At 40.3% G+C, this 18,476-nt stretch overlaps 1 protein-coding gene across 1 annotated transcript in view; it reads right to left on the reverse strand.

Moving 5' to 3' along the window:
• The window catches only part of PPA2 (inorganic pyrophosphatase 2), a 75,468-nt gene that overhangs the window by 17,648 nt on the left and 39,344 nt on the right, over positions 1-18,476 (reverse strand). Inside the window, exons 7-8 of the mRNA XM_059694564.1 lie at positions 2,577-2,795; positions 1,203-1,288 (exon numbers count right to left, since the gene is read on the reverse strand). Coding sequence (XP_059550547.1) covers positions 1,203-1,288; positions 2,577-2,795 — 305 coding nt within the window. The remainder of the gene's footprint in view (positions 1-1,202; positions 1,289-2,576; positions 2,796-18,476) is intronic.

Genomic DNA, 18,476 nt, shown 5'->3' on the forward strand with positions numbered 1-18,476 from the left:
ACGTTCGCTGCGCCAACTAGCAGTGGGGTATCTGAAGCTGGCTCGTAACCCGAATTTTAGTCGCAACTCAAAGCAAAAAATTGGCCTAGAGACGGCTCGTATCTTGAAAAACTCGTTAGTCGGAACACTTGTAAGTCAAGGCCCCACTGTACTGGTATCAGGACAGGACCTGGCAGTAGACCCCTAGTCAGTATTTGCTGAAAGAGAATGGTTTTCCAATTCCTCCTGGTTCAGAGAAGGGAACAGTGAAGTGGGGCAGTATCTACTCTCGAGGATGTCAAGTTGCTTCCCACAGTTAGGCTCACCAACAGTCAGTCGTTTTGTTCTCAAACTTGTTTATGTCTGTTGTCTTGGTTGCTATTATTTCATAATGTAAGCAGTAATTATGCTCATAGATGAAGGGAGTGTGGAAAGAGAACTGTTTCTATGAACACTAAAGTAGGCTCTAAAACTTCCGAGGCTGTAAACACTATTGAGGCTCTAAAAAGTCTTAATCAAAATGAATGACTATAAAAACTTGATGGCAAAATAAGGTGTGGGGTAAGGCAACTGTAAAAGGTTAGAAAAAAAACATACCCTTCAAAGTTATAAGGGTTTTTCACTGTAAGGAGTTTAAGGGTTATAGGACCTGATCTTTATTTTCTATTATACATTTACGTAAGAATATATATAATCTATATGGAATTAATACAGAAAAGGTCTTAGTCTTATGTCCAGGAATAGGTGAATAAATGTACATTTAACTGTTTTAAAGTAAAATAAATGAGTTATATATGTTACTGTTGTTTGATTCCTCTGAATCCATCAGCTCATGATCCAGATCTTGTTGGATTAGATGGCTTTTTTGTGTTTATTAAGAAATGATGTGGTAGCTACAAGATAAATACAATAACGATATGCTTGCATGTTGAAAAACTGTTAATGTTTTTTCTGGCCATTTCTGCACATATCACAATATATTATAATAACCACTGATATTATAAATGCTCCCACTAATCTATAAATCCCTTGAAAAATGATGAGTCAATTATTAGTTTCATGGTGCCCAACACTTAGTAATGACTTCCAAATAGGTGCTCTGTAAGTATTTAAGTCAAAAAAATTGCAACTCCCTTAAAAAATCAGATCTGAGTAGTATTATATGACTGTTTACTACCAATTAATAATAAAATAACAATAAGTAAAAAAAGACAAATTCTTACCAACTTATAGCCCCTCCATCACACTGTTTCATAAGCAACGCTTTCCAACATTCATGTGTAGATTTAATAACTTCAAGAGCAAAAGCCTAGTTCCAAACCAAAAGAAAAAAAAAAGTCATAGCAATCATCACATCGTTATACTAACATACTCTCTATAAGAACATGAGCTCTGGAGTCAGGCAAACTTGAGTGTAAATTCTGGCATCCTTATTTACCAGCTGTTTGACTTTGGGTAAGTTGCTTAATCTCACTAAATCTTAATTTCTTCATCTATTAAATGGAATGGAATGGGGATTATTGAAATCAGAGGTTGGCAACCTAAGGCCTGGGGGCCAGATCCAACCTGCCACTGTTTTTGTAGATAAAGGTTTATTGAGCACAGTTTTATACATATACATAATCCTATACAAAAGACTTAGATCTAAAGGTTCTTTTAATAAAGATTCTTTAAAAAAAAACTATTGAGTCCAGCAATAAATTCTTATATAGCAAAATACTTAGTGTAAATGCTACTTTTATTTATTTATTTTTAATATATTTTTATTGATTTCAGAGAATGGAAAGGGAGAGATAGAAACATTGATGATGAGCAAGTCATTGATTGGCTGCCTCCTGCACGCCCCCTACTGGGAATCAAGCTGGCAACCAGGGCATGTGCCCTGACCCGGAATTGAACCATGACCTCCTGGTTCATAGGTTATCAATGCTTAACCACTGAGCCATGCTGGCTGGGCCTTATTGCAAATTTTAGTTTTCATTAACGTGGCTTCCTTATAAAATATAATTTATTTATTAGCACCCACTTAAAGGTTGGATTATAATGCATAATTCATATAGTGGTAATAACTTTAAAAAATATTCCATGCTTTACACTTTAACTCTCTGGCTATTTCCTCCATTTGCATCATATTAGAGACAGTTTATGGTATTCTATTAAAAAGTCCTATGACAGTGAGATAATTCAAATGCTTTCTTAAATTAGCAGCTTGATTCAGTCATGGTAAAATGAGCACATAGGAGACAAGCCCATATTGATTTACACTAATAGTAAGTAACTGTATCCTCTCCAGAATAGTAAATAGAAGATTTTTCTTCCTAGAGAATTGGAAGAATTAGATTCATCATGGAAATCCCTCATTTTTTTAGATGAAAGAGATATCTATAGATAAATAGATGGATATAGATCTTCATTAGCCTACTGATTCACTGAGAGATCTCCTGAAAAATTTTTTTAATAAAAGTCGTGAAATAATATCCTTAAGTATAAAAGTTATTAAGACTTTTGCTATCATGCTATATACAAATATTCATACATGAAAAAGTATTGTACAGGTATTATGAGGTATGTTTTAAAATAAAGAGTATTATCTTCACCTTGTTTTTGAATTCTCCATTAAAAGCAAAATGGTTTTCTGGTTTTCCCTCTGGCACCTTATAAAATCTAAACCAATTAAGTGTAGCTTCCAAATAACCTGGTTTGTACTTCCGAACATCATCAATATCTGTAAGTGAAGAAACAAGAAGACTTTTTGTTAAAAATAAAAATTCATTTCTTATAGAGCGTGGAGCTGAGGGAGGTAGAAAACACAGAGTCTAGTGTAACTCTGCTAACAAAAGCAGCATAATCGTCAGCATATGTCCTTTCCCTGCTGGACTCCGGTATTGCCATGTGAATATTACACTTCATTCTACAGACACTTTCTGAGTATCTTCAGACACTGTCGTAGGTACAGAAGATGAGAACAGCCAAGTTCTTTTCCTCAAGGAGTTCAGAGGGCTAATGAAAGGAAACAGACAAACAAACAACAAAATGCAATGCAGTAAGAAAATTAAGTGTGATGTCACCCTGCTGGCAATGGAGGGCTAAAGTAAGGAAAGTTACAACATCAGGATCAGTGCCCAAGAAATATTAAGCTAAAGGAACACTGAACATAGAAAGGAGAGGGCAGTACCCAGAAGAGAACGTATTAAAGTTGGATAAGAAAGGTTTCATGAACATATAAACCAGATATTTAATAAGTTTCTCATTCATTATGTGTCAGATAGTGTTCTAAGCAGTGAAAGAGAACAGTAAATGGAAATAAGCTCCTACTCTCATGGCTTGCACAGTAGGAAGAGACAAATAACAAATAGAGAAACAAACATGTAATACATTAAGCAACGGAAAAGTATGACGAAGGAAAATAAAACAGAGTAAGAAAGAATGAAGACAGGTCAACTTTAAACAGGATGATACATAGATGGTCCAGAGTTTTTAATTCCAAAATCTGTAATGATTTACAGGATTTATTTTTAAGTTCTGTTACCATGTAAACAGCTTGATTGTTACATTTCAAGGGCATTCATGTTTAAATAACTGGATATTACTATATTAATAATAGACCTCCTACCCCCATAAAGATTCCCAAGAAATATATCCTTTCAATAAATGTTAATTGAAAAAGTATGAGGAATAACTAGGTAAAACTAGAAGCCTTTACTCTTCACCAGACTGTGGCTTAAGGCTTAATTTAGCATAGTCCTTTATGCATAATGTATTATAGCAAATGACAAACAGACTTGGTAATACTGAAAAATTAGAAAGTTATAACCAGAAACCAGAGAAGACACCATGCACAGGGATAATTTAAAGATCATATGGTTTCAGACTTGCTCATCCAAGCCTTGTGGGAATCCTCACTCACTAGCTATGTCAGGAAAAGGTGAGCATTTTTATGCTTGCCTTTTTCCTGTTGTGTAAAGGTTTAGCAAGAGTTACACATGCCTCCAGAGGCCAGATGATTCACACACTGAAATGAGTGTGGTAAGGCAGACACCATAGGCACCATGGCAAACAGAAGACAGAGTATGCTGCCTAAAGGTACTCAAAATTAAAATGTTATAATATGCCAATAGGCCATATATCTATCTAAGCCTTAGATTCTAAGCTAATTCTGGAGCAAATAGCAGGAACATTACAAGTAAGAGGGAAAAGAATCACTTGAAACTGAACACAGGCTACACTTGCTCTATTAATTATAGTTGACTAGTAGCCCGGTGCATGAAATTCATGCGGGGGGTGGGTGGTGGTGGTGTGTGTGTTGTGTGTCCCTCAGCCAGGCCTGCACCCTCTCCAATCTGGGACCCCTCGGGGATGTCCAACTGCCGGATTAGGCTCGATCCCTGCGGGCATCCCTCTCACAATTTGGGACCGCTGGCTCCTAACCACTCACCTGCCTGCCTGATTGCCCCTAACCACTCTGCCTGCCGGTCTTCTCGCCCCCAACTGCCCCCCGCCCTTGCCAGCCTGATCACCCTCAACTGCCCCTCTGCCGGCCTGTTTGCCCCCAACTGCCCCCCCCCCCCCCGCTGGCCTGATCACCCCCAACTGCCCTTCCCTCCTGGCCTGATCGTCCCTAACTGCCTCTGCTTCGGCCCCACCACCATGACTTTGTCCAAAAGGTCTCCCAGAAGGCCTCCTGGTCTAATGAGCATATTACCCTTTTAGTAGTATAGATATTTATTGATTAAATGATGGAAGATGCTCAAGACAGTGAATTCTTTTTAGTATTATAAATCGTATCCTAAGTCACAGATGTCTTTGTCATACCCCCAAAACAACATTTAATAGATCCTCTTCAATTTCTGATTATTGTTATACTTATCTTTTTATAAGAGTTTTGTTCCAAGGCGAGCTTTCTATTGCTCATTTTCCTACATCCTATCTCTATTTTTGTGAAAAAAATTCTGTAAATTAGGTAATACCGAGTTCCTTCAAATCACTGTTTTGTTATTCAGAAGGAGAAAAACTTCTTTTGGTCCACTCAAGGTGAGTAATCAGAAAGGCAAATAAGTTTCTGTAACTTAAATTTATGACCTCATCATTATACCTTACCCTATTTGCCATTCTTGGACCCCTTCATAAACATTTTTATGAATGATTTTTAATTTACTGACAATAAATAAGAAAGGAAAACCTAAGTTTACTTTAGTTCTTCTTTTTAATTACAAATGAAACTCTTTTAATTAAGATCTACTTGATCAATTCCCTGGATAATTAACAAAGACTTCTTTAAAATATTCTGACTGATGTCCACAGTAGCACCAATGCTGAATCTAGGCTAATCCTATCTAATAAAAGAGAAACATGGTAATTAGCCATACCTCCGCTACCCTTCCCATTGGCTAATCAGGGCAATATGCAAATTAACTGCCAGCCAATTAACTGGCTGGCAGCCAGGCTACTAACACGAACAGGAGGCTTGCTTGGTCCAGTGACGGAGGAAGCCAGGTTCCCTGCCTGCCGCTGATGGGCTCTGAGCTGCTAAGAAACATTGTTACAAATATAGAAGCTAAACAAAACCCCAGAAACCTGCTTTCAGTCAGCCAGGATCTCAGAGCTGGAGTCGCAACAAAGTTTCAAATACAGAAAGTAAACAAAGCCAGAAACCTGCTTTCAGCAGCGAGGTCTCACAGGTAAAGCCGGCTCTCAGCTCCAGTGACAGCCATAAATCCAAGAATAAAAAAAAAAAAAAGGAAAAAAGGAGAGGTTGGTAGCTTCAGTCACCCGCCAGCCTGAAAACGGCCATCAGCCCCTCACCCAGACTGGCCAGGCACCCCAGTGGGGACCCCCCACCCTGAAGGGGGTGTGACCAGCTGCAAACAGCCATCATCCCCTCATCCAGGCTGGCCAGGCACCCCAGTGGCAAACCAGCCGGCCCCCACCTGTGCACCAGGCCTCTATCCTATATAGGAAAAGTGTAATATGCCTCCCAGCATCGGGATCAGCGGAGCCGCGAGGCCTCCTGGCCCCTGGAGCAGCGTGAGAGGGGCCAGCGCCCAAACCCCCTGATCGCCCTGCGGCTCTGTGTGTGACAGGGGGCGGGGCCACAACCTCCCTATCTGCCCTGCTCTGTTCGTGACAGGGGAAGGCACCCCAACCCCCCCGCCCTCCACGGGCCCTGCTCTATGAGGGGGTGGAGCCGCAACCTCCCCATTGGCCCTGCCCTGAGTGTGACGGGGGGAGTGCCCCAACCCCCTGATTGGCCCTGCTCTGTGGGTGACGGGGAGGCGCCCCAACCTCCCCATCCACCCTGCCTTGAGTATGACAGGGGGCGGCGCCCCAACCCCCCAATTGGCCCTACCCTGAGTGTGACTGAGGGTGGTATCACAACCTCCTGATCGGCCCTGCTCTGTGCATCACAGGGGTGAGCTCCCCAACCCCCTGATCGGTCCTGCTCTGTGTGTGACAGGGCAGAGCTCCCCAACCCCCTGATTGGCCCTGCTCTGTGCGTGACAGGGGGGAGCTCCCCAACCCCTGATCGGCCCTGCTCTGTGCGTGATAGGGGGGAGCTCCCCAGCCCCCTGATTGGCCCTGCTCTGTGTGTGACAGGGTATGGAGCCCAAACCCCCCTGATGGGCCCTGTTGTGTGCATGACAGGGGGCAGCACCCCAACCCCCCAACCGGCCCTACCCTGAGCGTGACTGAGGGTGACATCGCAACCTCCTGATCCGCCCTGCTCTGTGCATGATAGGGGGCAGTGCCTCAACTCCCCAATCAGCCCTGCTCTTAGCCCGACCAGGGGCTGCGGGGCAGGCACCTAGGGATTGGGCTTGACCTCTGCCACTGGGGAGTGGGCCTAAGCCAGCAGGTCGTTATCTCCCGAGGGGTCCCAGACTGCGAGAGGGCACAAGTGGGGCTGAGGGACACCCCCCCCCCCCCCGCCAGTGCACAAATTTTTGTGCACCGGGCCTCTAGTCTACATTATAAAAGGCCAGGGATCGTCACGACCTGAACGACCAGACAGACAACCAGTCACCAGGAAGTGTAGTCCCGACCCCGCAGCCCACAGGCACCTATCACAGCAAGGCTGGCAGCCAGCGGGTGGGCAGGGTGATGGGGAGGTGGGCAGGGTGAATCGGGTACAGTCGTTAGCCCTCGCCGCTTCCACAGAAGCTGCAGATCAGGCCCGGAAAGAGGCTCGGAGAGAGAGGCAGGGCCTTATCAGCAGCCACTGTGGCTGCTGGCGAGGCCTGGAGAGAGAGAGGTGGGGCCTGATGAGCAGCTGCCACGGCTGCTGGCAAGGCCCAGAGAGAGAGAGAGAGAGAGAGAGAGAGAGAGAGAGAGAGAGAGAGGGGCAAGGCTTGATATGCAGCTGCCGTGGAGGCTGCAGATTAGGCCCGGACATAAGCCTGGAGAGAGAGGCAGTGCCTGATCCACAGCCGCCGGAGATAGGCTCAGAGATGCTGACTGGCATAGAAACCAACCAATCAGAACCAAATCTGGGTCAACTGCAAGGAGCCAATGGCTGCCTAGGAGGCAAAGCTTTTGATGCTGACTGGCATAGAAACCGACCAATCAGAACCAAATCTGGGTAAACTGGAAAGGCAGAACCTAAGGTGAGGGTTGAGGAGGGGTTTTAAGGGCAACAGCTGTTTGGTGTAAGGCAGCCGTGGGCAAACTACGGCCCGCGGGCCGGATCTGGCCCGTTTGAAATGAATAAAACTAAAAAAAAAAAAAGACCATACCCTTTTATGTAATGATGTTTACTTTGAATTTATATTAGTTCACACAAACACTCCATCTATGCTTTTGTTCCGGCCCTCCGGTCCAGTTTAAGAACCCATTGTGGCCCTCGAGTCAAAAAGTTTGCCCACACCTGATATAAGGTGTAAGAAAGCGGTTCAATTTTTTAATGACCAGTTTGGCAGTATAGTGCAGATGGCTGGCTATCAGTCCAGATAGAAGGATTATGTATTTTTGTCTGTCAAGAGCATCTCCTCCTCCTGAAAAAGGCTCCCCCCCCCCCACCTCCCACCCCCTTTAAGCAATCCTATCCTAAATAATTGCCGAAACCGATTTGGCTCAGTGGATAGAGCATCAGCCTGTGGACTGAGAGGTCCCGGGTTCGATTCCGGTCAAGGGCATGTACCTGGGTTGCGGGCACATCCCCGGTGGGGGATGTGCAAGAGGCAGCTGATCGATGTTTCTCTCTCATCGATGTTTCTAACTCTCTCTATCTCTCTCCCTTCCTCTCTGTGAAAAATCAATAAAATATATTTTAAAAAAATAATCTATCTATACTAATAAAAGGGTAATACGCTAATAATACCGGGTCGACTGGCCAGCCATTTTCCGGACATCTGACTTCCTTCCAGACAAAGACATGGTTGTGGGGGCCAAGGCAGAGGCAGTTAGGGGCAATCAAACTGATAGGTGAGGGCAGTTGAGGGCGACTAGGCCAGCAGGGGAGGGCCGTTGGGGGTGACCAGGCAGGCAGGGGAGGGTAGTTGGAGGTGATCAAGTCAGCAGAGGAGGGCAGTTGGGGGAAACCAGGCTGGCAGAGGAGGGCTGTTAGGGGCAATCAGGCCAGCAGGGAAGAGAAGTTGGGGGCAATCAGGCTGGCAGGGGACCACTTACGGGTGATCAGGCAGGCAGGCAGAGGTGGTTTGGGGCGATCAGGCAGGCAAGCAGAGAGGTTAGGGGTAATCGGGCAGAGTGGTTAGGGGCTACCAGGCAGGCAGGCAGGAAGGTGAGTGGTTAGGAGCCAGCAGTCCCAGATTGCGAGAGGAATGTCTGACTGCCGGTTTAGGCCCGATCCCACAGTTGGACATCCCCCAAGGGGTCCCGGATTAGAGAGGGAGAAAGCTGGGCTGAGGGAACCCCCCACCCTGCTCCACTGCACGAATTTCGTGCACCGGGCCTCTAGTCTAAAATAAAACCCAGGCTTTGCTTTCTCCAGTTAAGTTTCAGCTTTAAAAAATACCACTTGTCTTTATTCCCAAAACATTTCTGCCAATTGCATCTTAATTATAATTGTGAGAGTTAATAAAATAGTAGTAAGGCAGTGATTTTATCAGTACAAAATAGAGATTGTGATTCTATACAATTAATTTGAATGTTTTAAAAGAATTCAATAGAACATGTTGCTAAAAATATCTATTGTCAAAATTAGTCGTGAATATCAAAATAGTTAAAAGATGAGAAAAAGACAAAAATCTACAATTATGCATGTAGATTGCATTGCAAGTGAGGTGGGAAGAAGATTTGGAACATGAGGAGTCAGAGATAGCTTCTGATAAAATGTATTTTAGCAAATCCTTGAATGAAATGTGGAAGCAACTCATTCAAATATCTAAAGGGTCGTCTTGGGCAGAAGATGGTAAGTGCCAATATTCTGAGGTATGGGTGTGCTTAAAATATCTGAGGAAAGCGTAAGAAAGCCTTGTGTGTACAGCAGTGATGAAAGGATGCTAGTAGATGAGACTAGAGAGCAGGTCACAGGCCAGTCACAGAAAACTCTGAGGGCCACACCAAGGGCTCTCCTGTTTCCTTTGAGATGGGAAACCAGTAGAGGCTCTGCGCAGAAGAGCACACGTTTTTAAAGATCTCACTATCTCCTAAGTAGGGAAAAGGCTGTGTGGAAAAGAAGTGGAAGCAGGAAATCCAGTAAGAGGCTAAATGTAGTTGTATAGCGGTGGTGACAAATGGTCAATTTGGGATTATCTATAGAAAGCACAACTGAGGGGATTTACCAGTAGGGGGAAAAGTAAAACCAACAAAAACCAGTTAGGATCGAACTTACATAAAAATTAAAAGTATCAAAGAGCTAAAAGGGACTAGTCTGTAAAATTCGGTAAAAATAGTCACCTGATGGGGAAGGAAAGCTTCTATTCCACAAAAATGTGGGATTTTTCTCATATGTGCTCCAGAAGAAAAACTATAAGAAAAAATAAACTATAAGTACATTGAACTTCTTAAAAATGAATGCCACTATGTGAGGACAAGTCTGATGAAAGACTATAATGATCTTAGAGAAATGGCCTGATATAAAACTAGACAAATTAGTCAGGAATCCACCATAAGAGATAAAAAATACTCTTAATTCATGACAAAAAGAGTAACACGAAAAATTTAGACAGCCATCTGGAAAGAGAGGATCAAGTGCTCAGTGAGGAAAAATGGGCTCCCAACCTAAGTTAAAAATAAGAACAGTAGGGTAATCTAAGAAACAGGAAAAAAAAAAAGTCACCCAGATATGTTATCACCCTAGTTTTTCAATAAAAAGCTTCATAAAAGGTATCATAATTTCTATCAAATAGTATGCAGCCATCATTTACCTTACTACAGGTCTATTTTCAAATTTGAAAGTTTAATTAACAAAAATTATATGGAATCGCCTTAAGAGAATATTTATAGTAAAATTAAAGGTATAAGATTTGTAAAAATAATCATAGTTCTAAATAAATCCATTGGAAATTTTATACACTTTTTTTACTAAATGATAGCTAAAAAAGCAAAACAGAAACAATTATGAAATAAAACAACAAATTTTAAAGTTTAATTTGGTTTTACCAAGTCTGAGCTCTCCATTTTAATCTCATTAGTTATTTTTATTAATTTTAGAGAGGAAGGGGGTAGAGAGAGGGAAAAAAGAGGGAGGGAGGGGGAGAGAGAGAGAGAAAGAGATTTAAAGCATGAGAACTTTTATATCTAGAGATATATTAAAGTACCAATGAACTTTAAAAATAATTATATACTAAAAACAAAAAAAACACTAAAAAATTAGAAGTATGAGAAAATTATGACAACATATTCAGTTATCATAATACAGTAAATTGAAAGATCAACAATAAACATTTTAAGTAACTCTCTTACCCATCAAAAAAGAAACACACTCAGTCCCCCTCCACCCAACTACACATATAATTTAAAAATTTTTAAACAAACAAAAAAGGAAAAACACACTCTTGCTTAATAAATAACTTTTGGTCCTAAGAATATTCAGGAAATGATGACAGTAAGAACGCTCAGAACCTTTAAAAGAAGAAACAAGGTACACTGGACAAACATCCTGTTTGGATTAGACAGCACTAAATTCATGTTCTAGTTCTGGCACTCATATACTATTGAATCATCGTGGAAAAATAAATGACTTTGTCTGATTCTTCAAATATAAAATGAGGGACAAGAAGGTTGTTGTGAGAATTAAATAAGGTAATATGAAAATCATCTAATTAAAAATAAGGTTTAATTCTTTTTTTAAAGTTTTTTTTCTATTGATTTCAAAGAGGGAGAGGGAGAGAAAGATAGAAACATCAATGATGAGAGAGAATCACTGATTGGCTACCTCCTGCATGCTCCCCACTGGGGATGGAGCCCGCAAACCAGGCATGTGTCCCGACCAGAATCAAACCTGGGACCCCTCAGTTTGCAGGCCGACGGTCTATCCACTGAGCCAAATCAGATAGGGCAGGGTTAATCTTAACAAATATTAATTACCATCCCTCCATCCCCTATAATCTTGTCCATGGGATGCAGCCAAAGTTATACTCAGAAGTAAGCTTTATCTCTCAAAATTAAGTCAACAGAACGAGAAAAGCCCAGAGTAAGTTGAAGGAAGGAAATAATAAAGATTAGAGCAGAAATAAACAAAGACTAAAAAAAAAAATACAAAAGATCAATGAAACCAAGAGCTAGTTCTTTGAAAAGATAAACAAGATTGCTGAATCATTAGCCAGGCTCATCAAGAAACAAAGAGAGAGGACTGAAATAAAATCAGAAATGAAGGCCAAGAAGAAACAAATGACACCACAGAAATACAAAAGATTGTAAGAAAATACTAGGAACAACTATTTATGCCAACAAGCTGGACAATGTAGGTGAAATGCACAAATTCCTAGAAAAATACAATATCCTAAAAATGAGTCAGGAAGAATCAGAAAACCTGAATAGGCCAATAACAACTGATGAAAAAGAAGCAGTAATAAAAAAAACTCCCAGCAAACAAAAGCCCTGGATGGCTTCACAGGGAGGATTTAACAAACATTCAAAGAAGAACTAACATGTATACTGAAACTATTCCAACAAATCCAAGAGGAAGGAACACTTCCACCTCTTTTTATGAGGCAATATCCTAATTCCAAAACCAGATAAAGACACAACAAAGAAAGAGAATTACAGGCCAATATCCTTGATGAACATAGATGCTAAAATCCTCAACCAAGTATTAGCAAATAGCAACCACAACATATAAAAAGATAACATACCATGTTCAAGTGGCATTTATTCCAGGGATGCAAGTCAATAAACATCACATACATCACATAAAAAAATTGAAAGACAAAAATCACATGAACTTACAGATCCACAAAGTTCATTATTCCCTAAGCAGGATAAATATAAAGAACACCTTAGCAAATCACACACACACACACACACACACACACACACACACACACACACACACTAGCTGAAATGCAAAAATAAGGAGAAAAGCTTTGAAAGCAGTCTGAGAATAACAATCCTATATAATAAAGAGGTAATATGTAAATTGACCTTCACTTGGTCATGCCATCACAAGATGGCCGGCAGGGGAGGGCAGTTGTGGGTGATCAGGCCAGCAGGAGAGGGCAGTTGGGAGGATCCAGGCTGGCAGGGGAGGGCAGTTGGGGGCAACCAGGCTGGCAGGGGAGGTCAGTTGAGGGTGATCAGGTTGGCAGGGGAGCAGATAGGCATCGATCAGGCTGGCAGGGGAGTGGTTAGGGGATGATCAGGCTGGCAGGCGGAAGCAGTTAGGGGCAATCAGGCAGGCAGGCAGGCAGGCAAGCAGTTGAAAGCCAGTGGTGACTTTGAGAGGGATGTCCGACTGCCCGTTTATGCCTGATCCTGGTGGGCAGTCAGACATCCCTTGAGGGGTCCTAGATTGGTGAGGGTGCAGGCTGGGCTGAGGGACACACACTCAACACTCCCCCGTGCACAAATTTCATGCACCGGGCCTCTAGTGTATTATATACTGGGTAACAATACGCTGACATTTGACTTCTCATCAGAAGCAATGGAGGCCAAAAGAATACGGAACACCTTCACAAAAATCTCCATAATTCACAATTCTATATCTGGTAAAACTACACTTTTAAAACAAAGGCAAGAAAATAAAATTTCAGATCAATCAAAATAGAGTAAACTCATCACCAGTAGAACCGTACTCCAAAATTGCTAAAGTCTTCAAGTTGAAGAGAAATGACATGAGATGGAAATTACAGATCTTTAGGACGTAATGAAATGTATGCTTCAGCCACTTAATAGTTTGACAGTTTCTTATGACATCAAGCATATAATTACCATCTCACCCAGTAACCCATTTCCTAGGTATTTCCCCAAGAGAAATGAAAACATATGTTCACACAAAGGCTTGTATTTGAATGTGCATAGCTGTTCTATTCATATTAGCCCAAAATTGAAAACCCAAATTTCCATCAACAGGTGGATAAACAAACTATGGCATGTCTACACAATGAAACTCTATTCAGCAATAAAATGAAACAAACTACACAAATTAGACACAACCTTATGCATGAATCTAAAGCATTATGCAAGAAGAAGAAGTCATAAACCAAAGAATATATATGTCTTTGGCAATGTACAACTGACTCTATTGAAATATAACTGTGATTATTAAAATGCCAAAATTTTTAATATACATGTTTTCTACCTTTAAAATAAGAGAAAATGCACCTATTTTGAAGATACTTTCAGACTTTGCTCAAAATGTTCATTTTGTGCTTATCAATAATACAGATAGCCTGGCCGGTGTGCTCAGTGGTTCAGCATCAACCTATGAACCAGGAGGTCACAGTTCAATCCAGGTCAGGGCACATGCCTGGGTTGTGTGCTTGGCCCCCAGTAGGGGGCATGCAGGAGGCAGCTGATCAATGATTTTCTCTCATCACTGATGTTTCCATTTCTTTCTCCCTCTCTGAAATCAATAAATATAAAATAAGTAAATAAAATAGTAACACATATATGTACACATTCATTTATTCATCAATTTAAAAATACATATTTAGCACCTATAATATGCCACAAATATGTACAAAGCTTTTGTAATGGAGCAATTCATATTACATACCTAGACACAAACCTAACATAACATGTAACAAGACCATTATTAAATCAATAGCACTTTACTAGAAGATATATAGGAAAGCACGAATAGATGTAGAAATATATATATACTAGAGGCCTGGTGCACAAAAATTTGTGCACTCGGGGGGATCCCTCAGCCTGGCCTATGCCCTCTTGCAGTCTGGGACCCCTCAGAGGATGTCCACCTGCTGGCTTAGGCCGGTTCCCTGGGGGATCGGGCCCAAGCTAGCAGTCAGACATCCCTCTGGCAGCCCAGCAGCCCTCAGGGGATGTCCACTTGCCAGGGGGGAGCAGGCCCAAGCTGCAGTCGGATATCCTTAGCACTGCTGAGGAGGTGGGAGAGGCTCCCACCACCACCGCTGTATTGGCAACCGTCAGCCTGGCTTGTGGCTGAGCAGAGCTTCCCCTAGTGAGAGCGCACTGACCACCAGAGGGCAGCTCCTGCATTGAGCGTCTGCCCCCTGGTGGTCAGTGTGTGTCAGAGAGACCAGTCATTCCCAGTCTTTCTGCTGTTAGGGTCAGTTTGCATATTACCCTTTTATTATATAGGATAATATTCATTGATATGAACATTTAATATTTTAAAGATAGCAGAAATCCTTGACAACTAGATTCAAAAATCTGCTCAGAAGAATAAAGCTATATGTCAAAAAAAAAAAAACTATTTTGAAAAAGCAAAACAAAAGGGGAATTTGTCTTGTGTATGTTTTATTATGTGATTATAGTAATTAAAATAACTTGACCCTGGCACAGGAGTAGATCATTGATGACAAACAGAATCCAAAAACAGACTATTTGCATGAAGAAAAATGCAATGTATAACAAAGGAGCATTCCTAAACAGTGGAAAGAGAACAGATTTTTCTGTTAAGTAGTAATGGTAATATTATATATGTAAAAAATTAAAATAAATTCCATATGAATTAAAGACCCAATTATAAAAAAGAAAATATAAAAAAGAGAAAAAGAAAAATATCTTTCTGTATATGGGGGAAGAAATTCTTAAATAAGAATCAAAAGGACGAAAATAGCCTTTGGCTATGAGGAAAGAATGTTTTAATAACTCTGTTAAGTATCATAATAAATGCTAAAACAAATTAAAATGCTAAAGTCATGCATAAAAATGATTGATAAAATGGAATACATCAAAAATAAAAATATCTAAACCAGAAGTTTTTCTGCAGATGAGAAAATATTTGCATCTAAGTAATAAATATCTAAGTAATACTCATATATCAAAAGAATATGTCAACTCAATAGAAAAATGGGAACCATATGTCTAGGCAATTCAGAGAAAGAAAGTTAAAGATAGCCAATAAATGAAAAAGATGTTCTATCCTAGCATTAAGCAGAAAAAGACAAAATTAGATACCATTTTTCACCTATCAGATTGGCAGGAAAGTTTTTTCATGTTCAGTACTAGTATGTCATTGAAGCTTTAAAACCTGTAAATTAGGTATTATTTATTTCCTGTATGTAAATTAGGAAATTAGGGCTCTACCAGGTTAAGTAATTTCTCAAGGCTTTAAAGGGAATAAACTCAATACAGTAGCTTTAGCCCTAACTGGTTTGGCTCAGTGGAGCATTGGCCTGAGGACTGAAGGGTCCCAGGTTTGATTCTGGTCAAGGGCATGTACCTTGGTTGTGAGCACATCCCCAGTAGGGGTGTTTCTCTCTCACTGATGTTTCTGACTCTCTATCCCTCTCCCTTCCTCTCTGTAAAAAAATCAATGAAATATATTTTTTTAAAAATACAGTAGCTTTAAATCTGAGACAACTTTAGAGGAGAAACTAAAGCTTCCAGAGGTCATATGACTTTCCCAAAGTCAAACAACAAACACCAGAGAGGATTTTAGAATAGTTTGTTTTTTTTTCAAATGTACCTTTATTCTTCCGTGCAGAATAAACTCAATATAGTAACTTTAAATCTCAGGCAGGTGTGTATTGGGGGGGTGGGGGGAACACACACATCATCATTTGATTAGGTGATTACATCTCCAACTGAATGTATATCAAAATTGTTATTAATTATCCTAGATCTAAGGTTAAACCTCTAACAAGCAAAAAAAAAAAAAAAAAAAAAAGACGGATTAGTGGAATGGTTCTCAACTTCAGAATTTTATCAAACTATATACATTTCCAACTTGAGAACCACCTGTACTTCCATGAAAAAAATCTGAAGGAAAAAATTAAAATGCCATTTTTACGTGGATAATTTTCAATGTACCATGACATAACGTGAGGAAAGTATATAATCAGCTGACTTTTCATTTTTATGTTTAGATAAAAACCAGTAACATAAATGTAGTGCCATATCTCTTTGTCCATATTATTTTTTAATTTTTTAAGAAAAGATACTAGGAAATGGCTTCATGCTTAAAATTTTGTCCAAAGAGGGAAATAAATTAAAAATAAATAAATAAGTTTTCAATCCTATGGATTTTACCACAGGAAGTGACGTAAATGCACAACACTCTGTTCCAACACTACAGATGCTGCTCTCACAGAACTACTCATGGGCACACTGGTCTCCACACAAAATCTGTGGGAAGCAAGAACATGTGTTTTTAATGACATTTTATAAACATTCACAAGAAACAGCAGTTCCTTTCCAGAACACACTGTATTTTCTCTGTCATAATTAGAGGTTCCAGCTCAGGGACGTGTCTGAATCGTTTGTACTTACTCAGGGTCTCTAAAAGGTTTTCCTGTTTCCCACCCTGGTCTGCACACCTGTGTTCAAGACTAATGAATTGTCTCCTTCCTTTTAGTTGTCCTTTCTTTCTCCATTCTCCTTTCCCAAAATTATACCCTTATCATCCCTGTACTAAAGTCATAAAAAAAATGATGGAAATTAACACACTTAAAAAAAAAGTATTACCAACTAAGGTAATTCTACATGGAGGCCTATTTGTATTGTATCAGAAAAACTTCTCAGAAAAGACTTGGTAAATTTTTTTCAAAAATATGCATGTTCATTATCATTTCATGAGAAATGAGACAGGAACAATAAAATGGAAACCATCCAGATGTCTTGTGCACAACAGAAATTCAAATATTCTTCTAATCTAATTTTAATATGAAACATGTAACACAGTGGCTACAGCTCAGGCTTTGGGTGGGACAGACCGCCACTGAAGTTCCAACTACAGCACTGAACAGCGACGCTAAAGAACTTAAAAATGTGCCAAAGTCCCCAAGAAATCTATCTCAGGAACCTTTAATTTAAACTTTTACCTTCATCACTAACTTTGAAAATAATGTAGGTCTTTCTACTTTAGAAGAAGACAGACTAAAAATAATGGATTAGAAATATTTCCTAAAACAACCAAAATTCAGAGATGGGAAAAACCCTTGGGAACATTTACTGATTAGAGGATCAACTTTAGAGATACTAAAGCTTTGAGAGGTCATATGATTTTTCCAAGGTCAGATAACTAACAAACACCTGAGAGGATTTTAGATCTCCCCTACTCTTTACCACATCATAGAAATATGACTGAAGCCTAAAATACATTGAAAGAAGTCAAGGTTTAAAACAGAGACAAAAGAGTCCCAGAAATCTACTTCTAGTCTTAATTATAGTACATTTTACTCAATTTGTCCCTCCTCCTCAACTGCCTCCTCCCACACCCCACCCGTACACACTCATGCCTATTAAGGTATAACTATTAATGAAATGAAAGGAATGAAGATCAAAAGAGCCATCTTTTTACAGGAGCCTTTCATCATAATTATCCCACTGATGCCTCAATTATTTAAGAGCAAATGGCCAGCACTCCCAGAAAGTAACACTGTTCCAGGCCATAAATATAGCTGGAGACCCCAACTGGATTCTAAGCGCTCTCTGCATGATTTTACACAAGCTATTAACCAACACCCCCCAGTTCATCGGTTTCTTAATCTGACAGAAAAAGGGAACACTAGCAACTCCAGCTTGAGCTTGTGTACACATTAAACAGCTATTCCAAAGGAAATATTTGCCAGAGTTCCTTGGCACGCAGTAATTCTTCCAGAAACGTCAGAGCTTTTAGCATGACAGTGACGACATGCCTGCCCCTTTTCTGTCAGAGTACACCCACAGGAAAGCAAACTTAGCTCCATTCTTTCAGGTTACAAAGGTTAACATACCTATCTTCCCTTAAGATTACTATACTAATACTTATTTTTTATGACAGTATTAAATTGTGTTTTATGAAGTAAGAAAATTAAACACCACATAATTTGGTTATTTTTTAAAAATAATAATTGCATGGACACTAAACATTTTAACTTAGCAAGTGAAAATTTAAGCCAAAGAGATTCAGTTTCCACATGTATATTCCTGCCTTGAAAGACAATATACACCCCTGTGGATGGTTTCATTTT

Source organism: Myotis daubentonii, chromosome 1 (assembly GCF_963259705.1).
Source record: "Myotis daubentonii chromosome 1, mMyoDau2.1, whole genome shotgun sequence".
Taxonomy (NCBI): Eukaryota; Metazoa; Chordata; class Mammalia; order Chiroptera; family Vespertilionidae; genus Myotis; species Myotis daubentonii.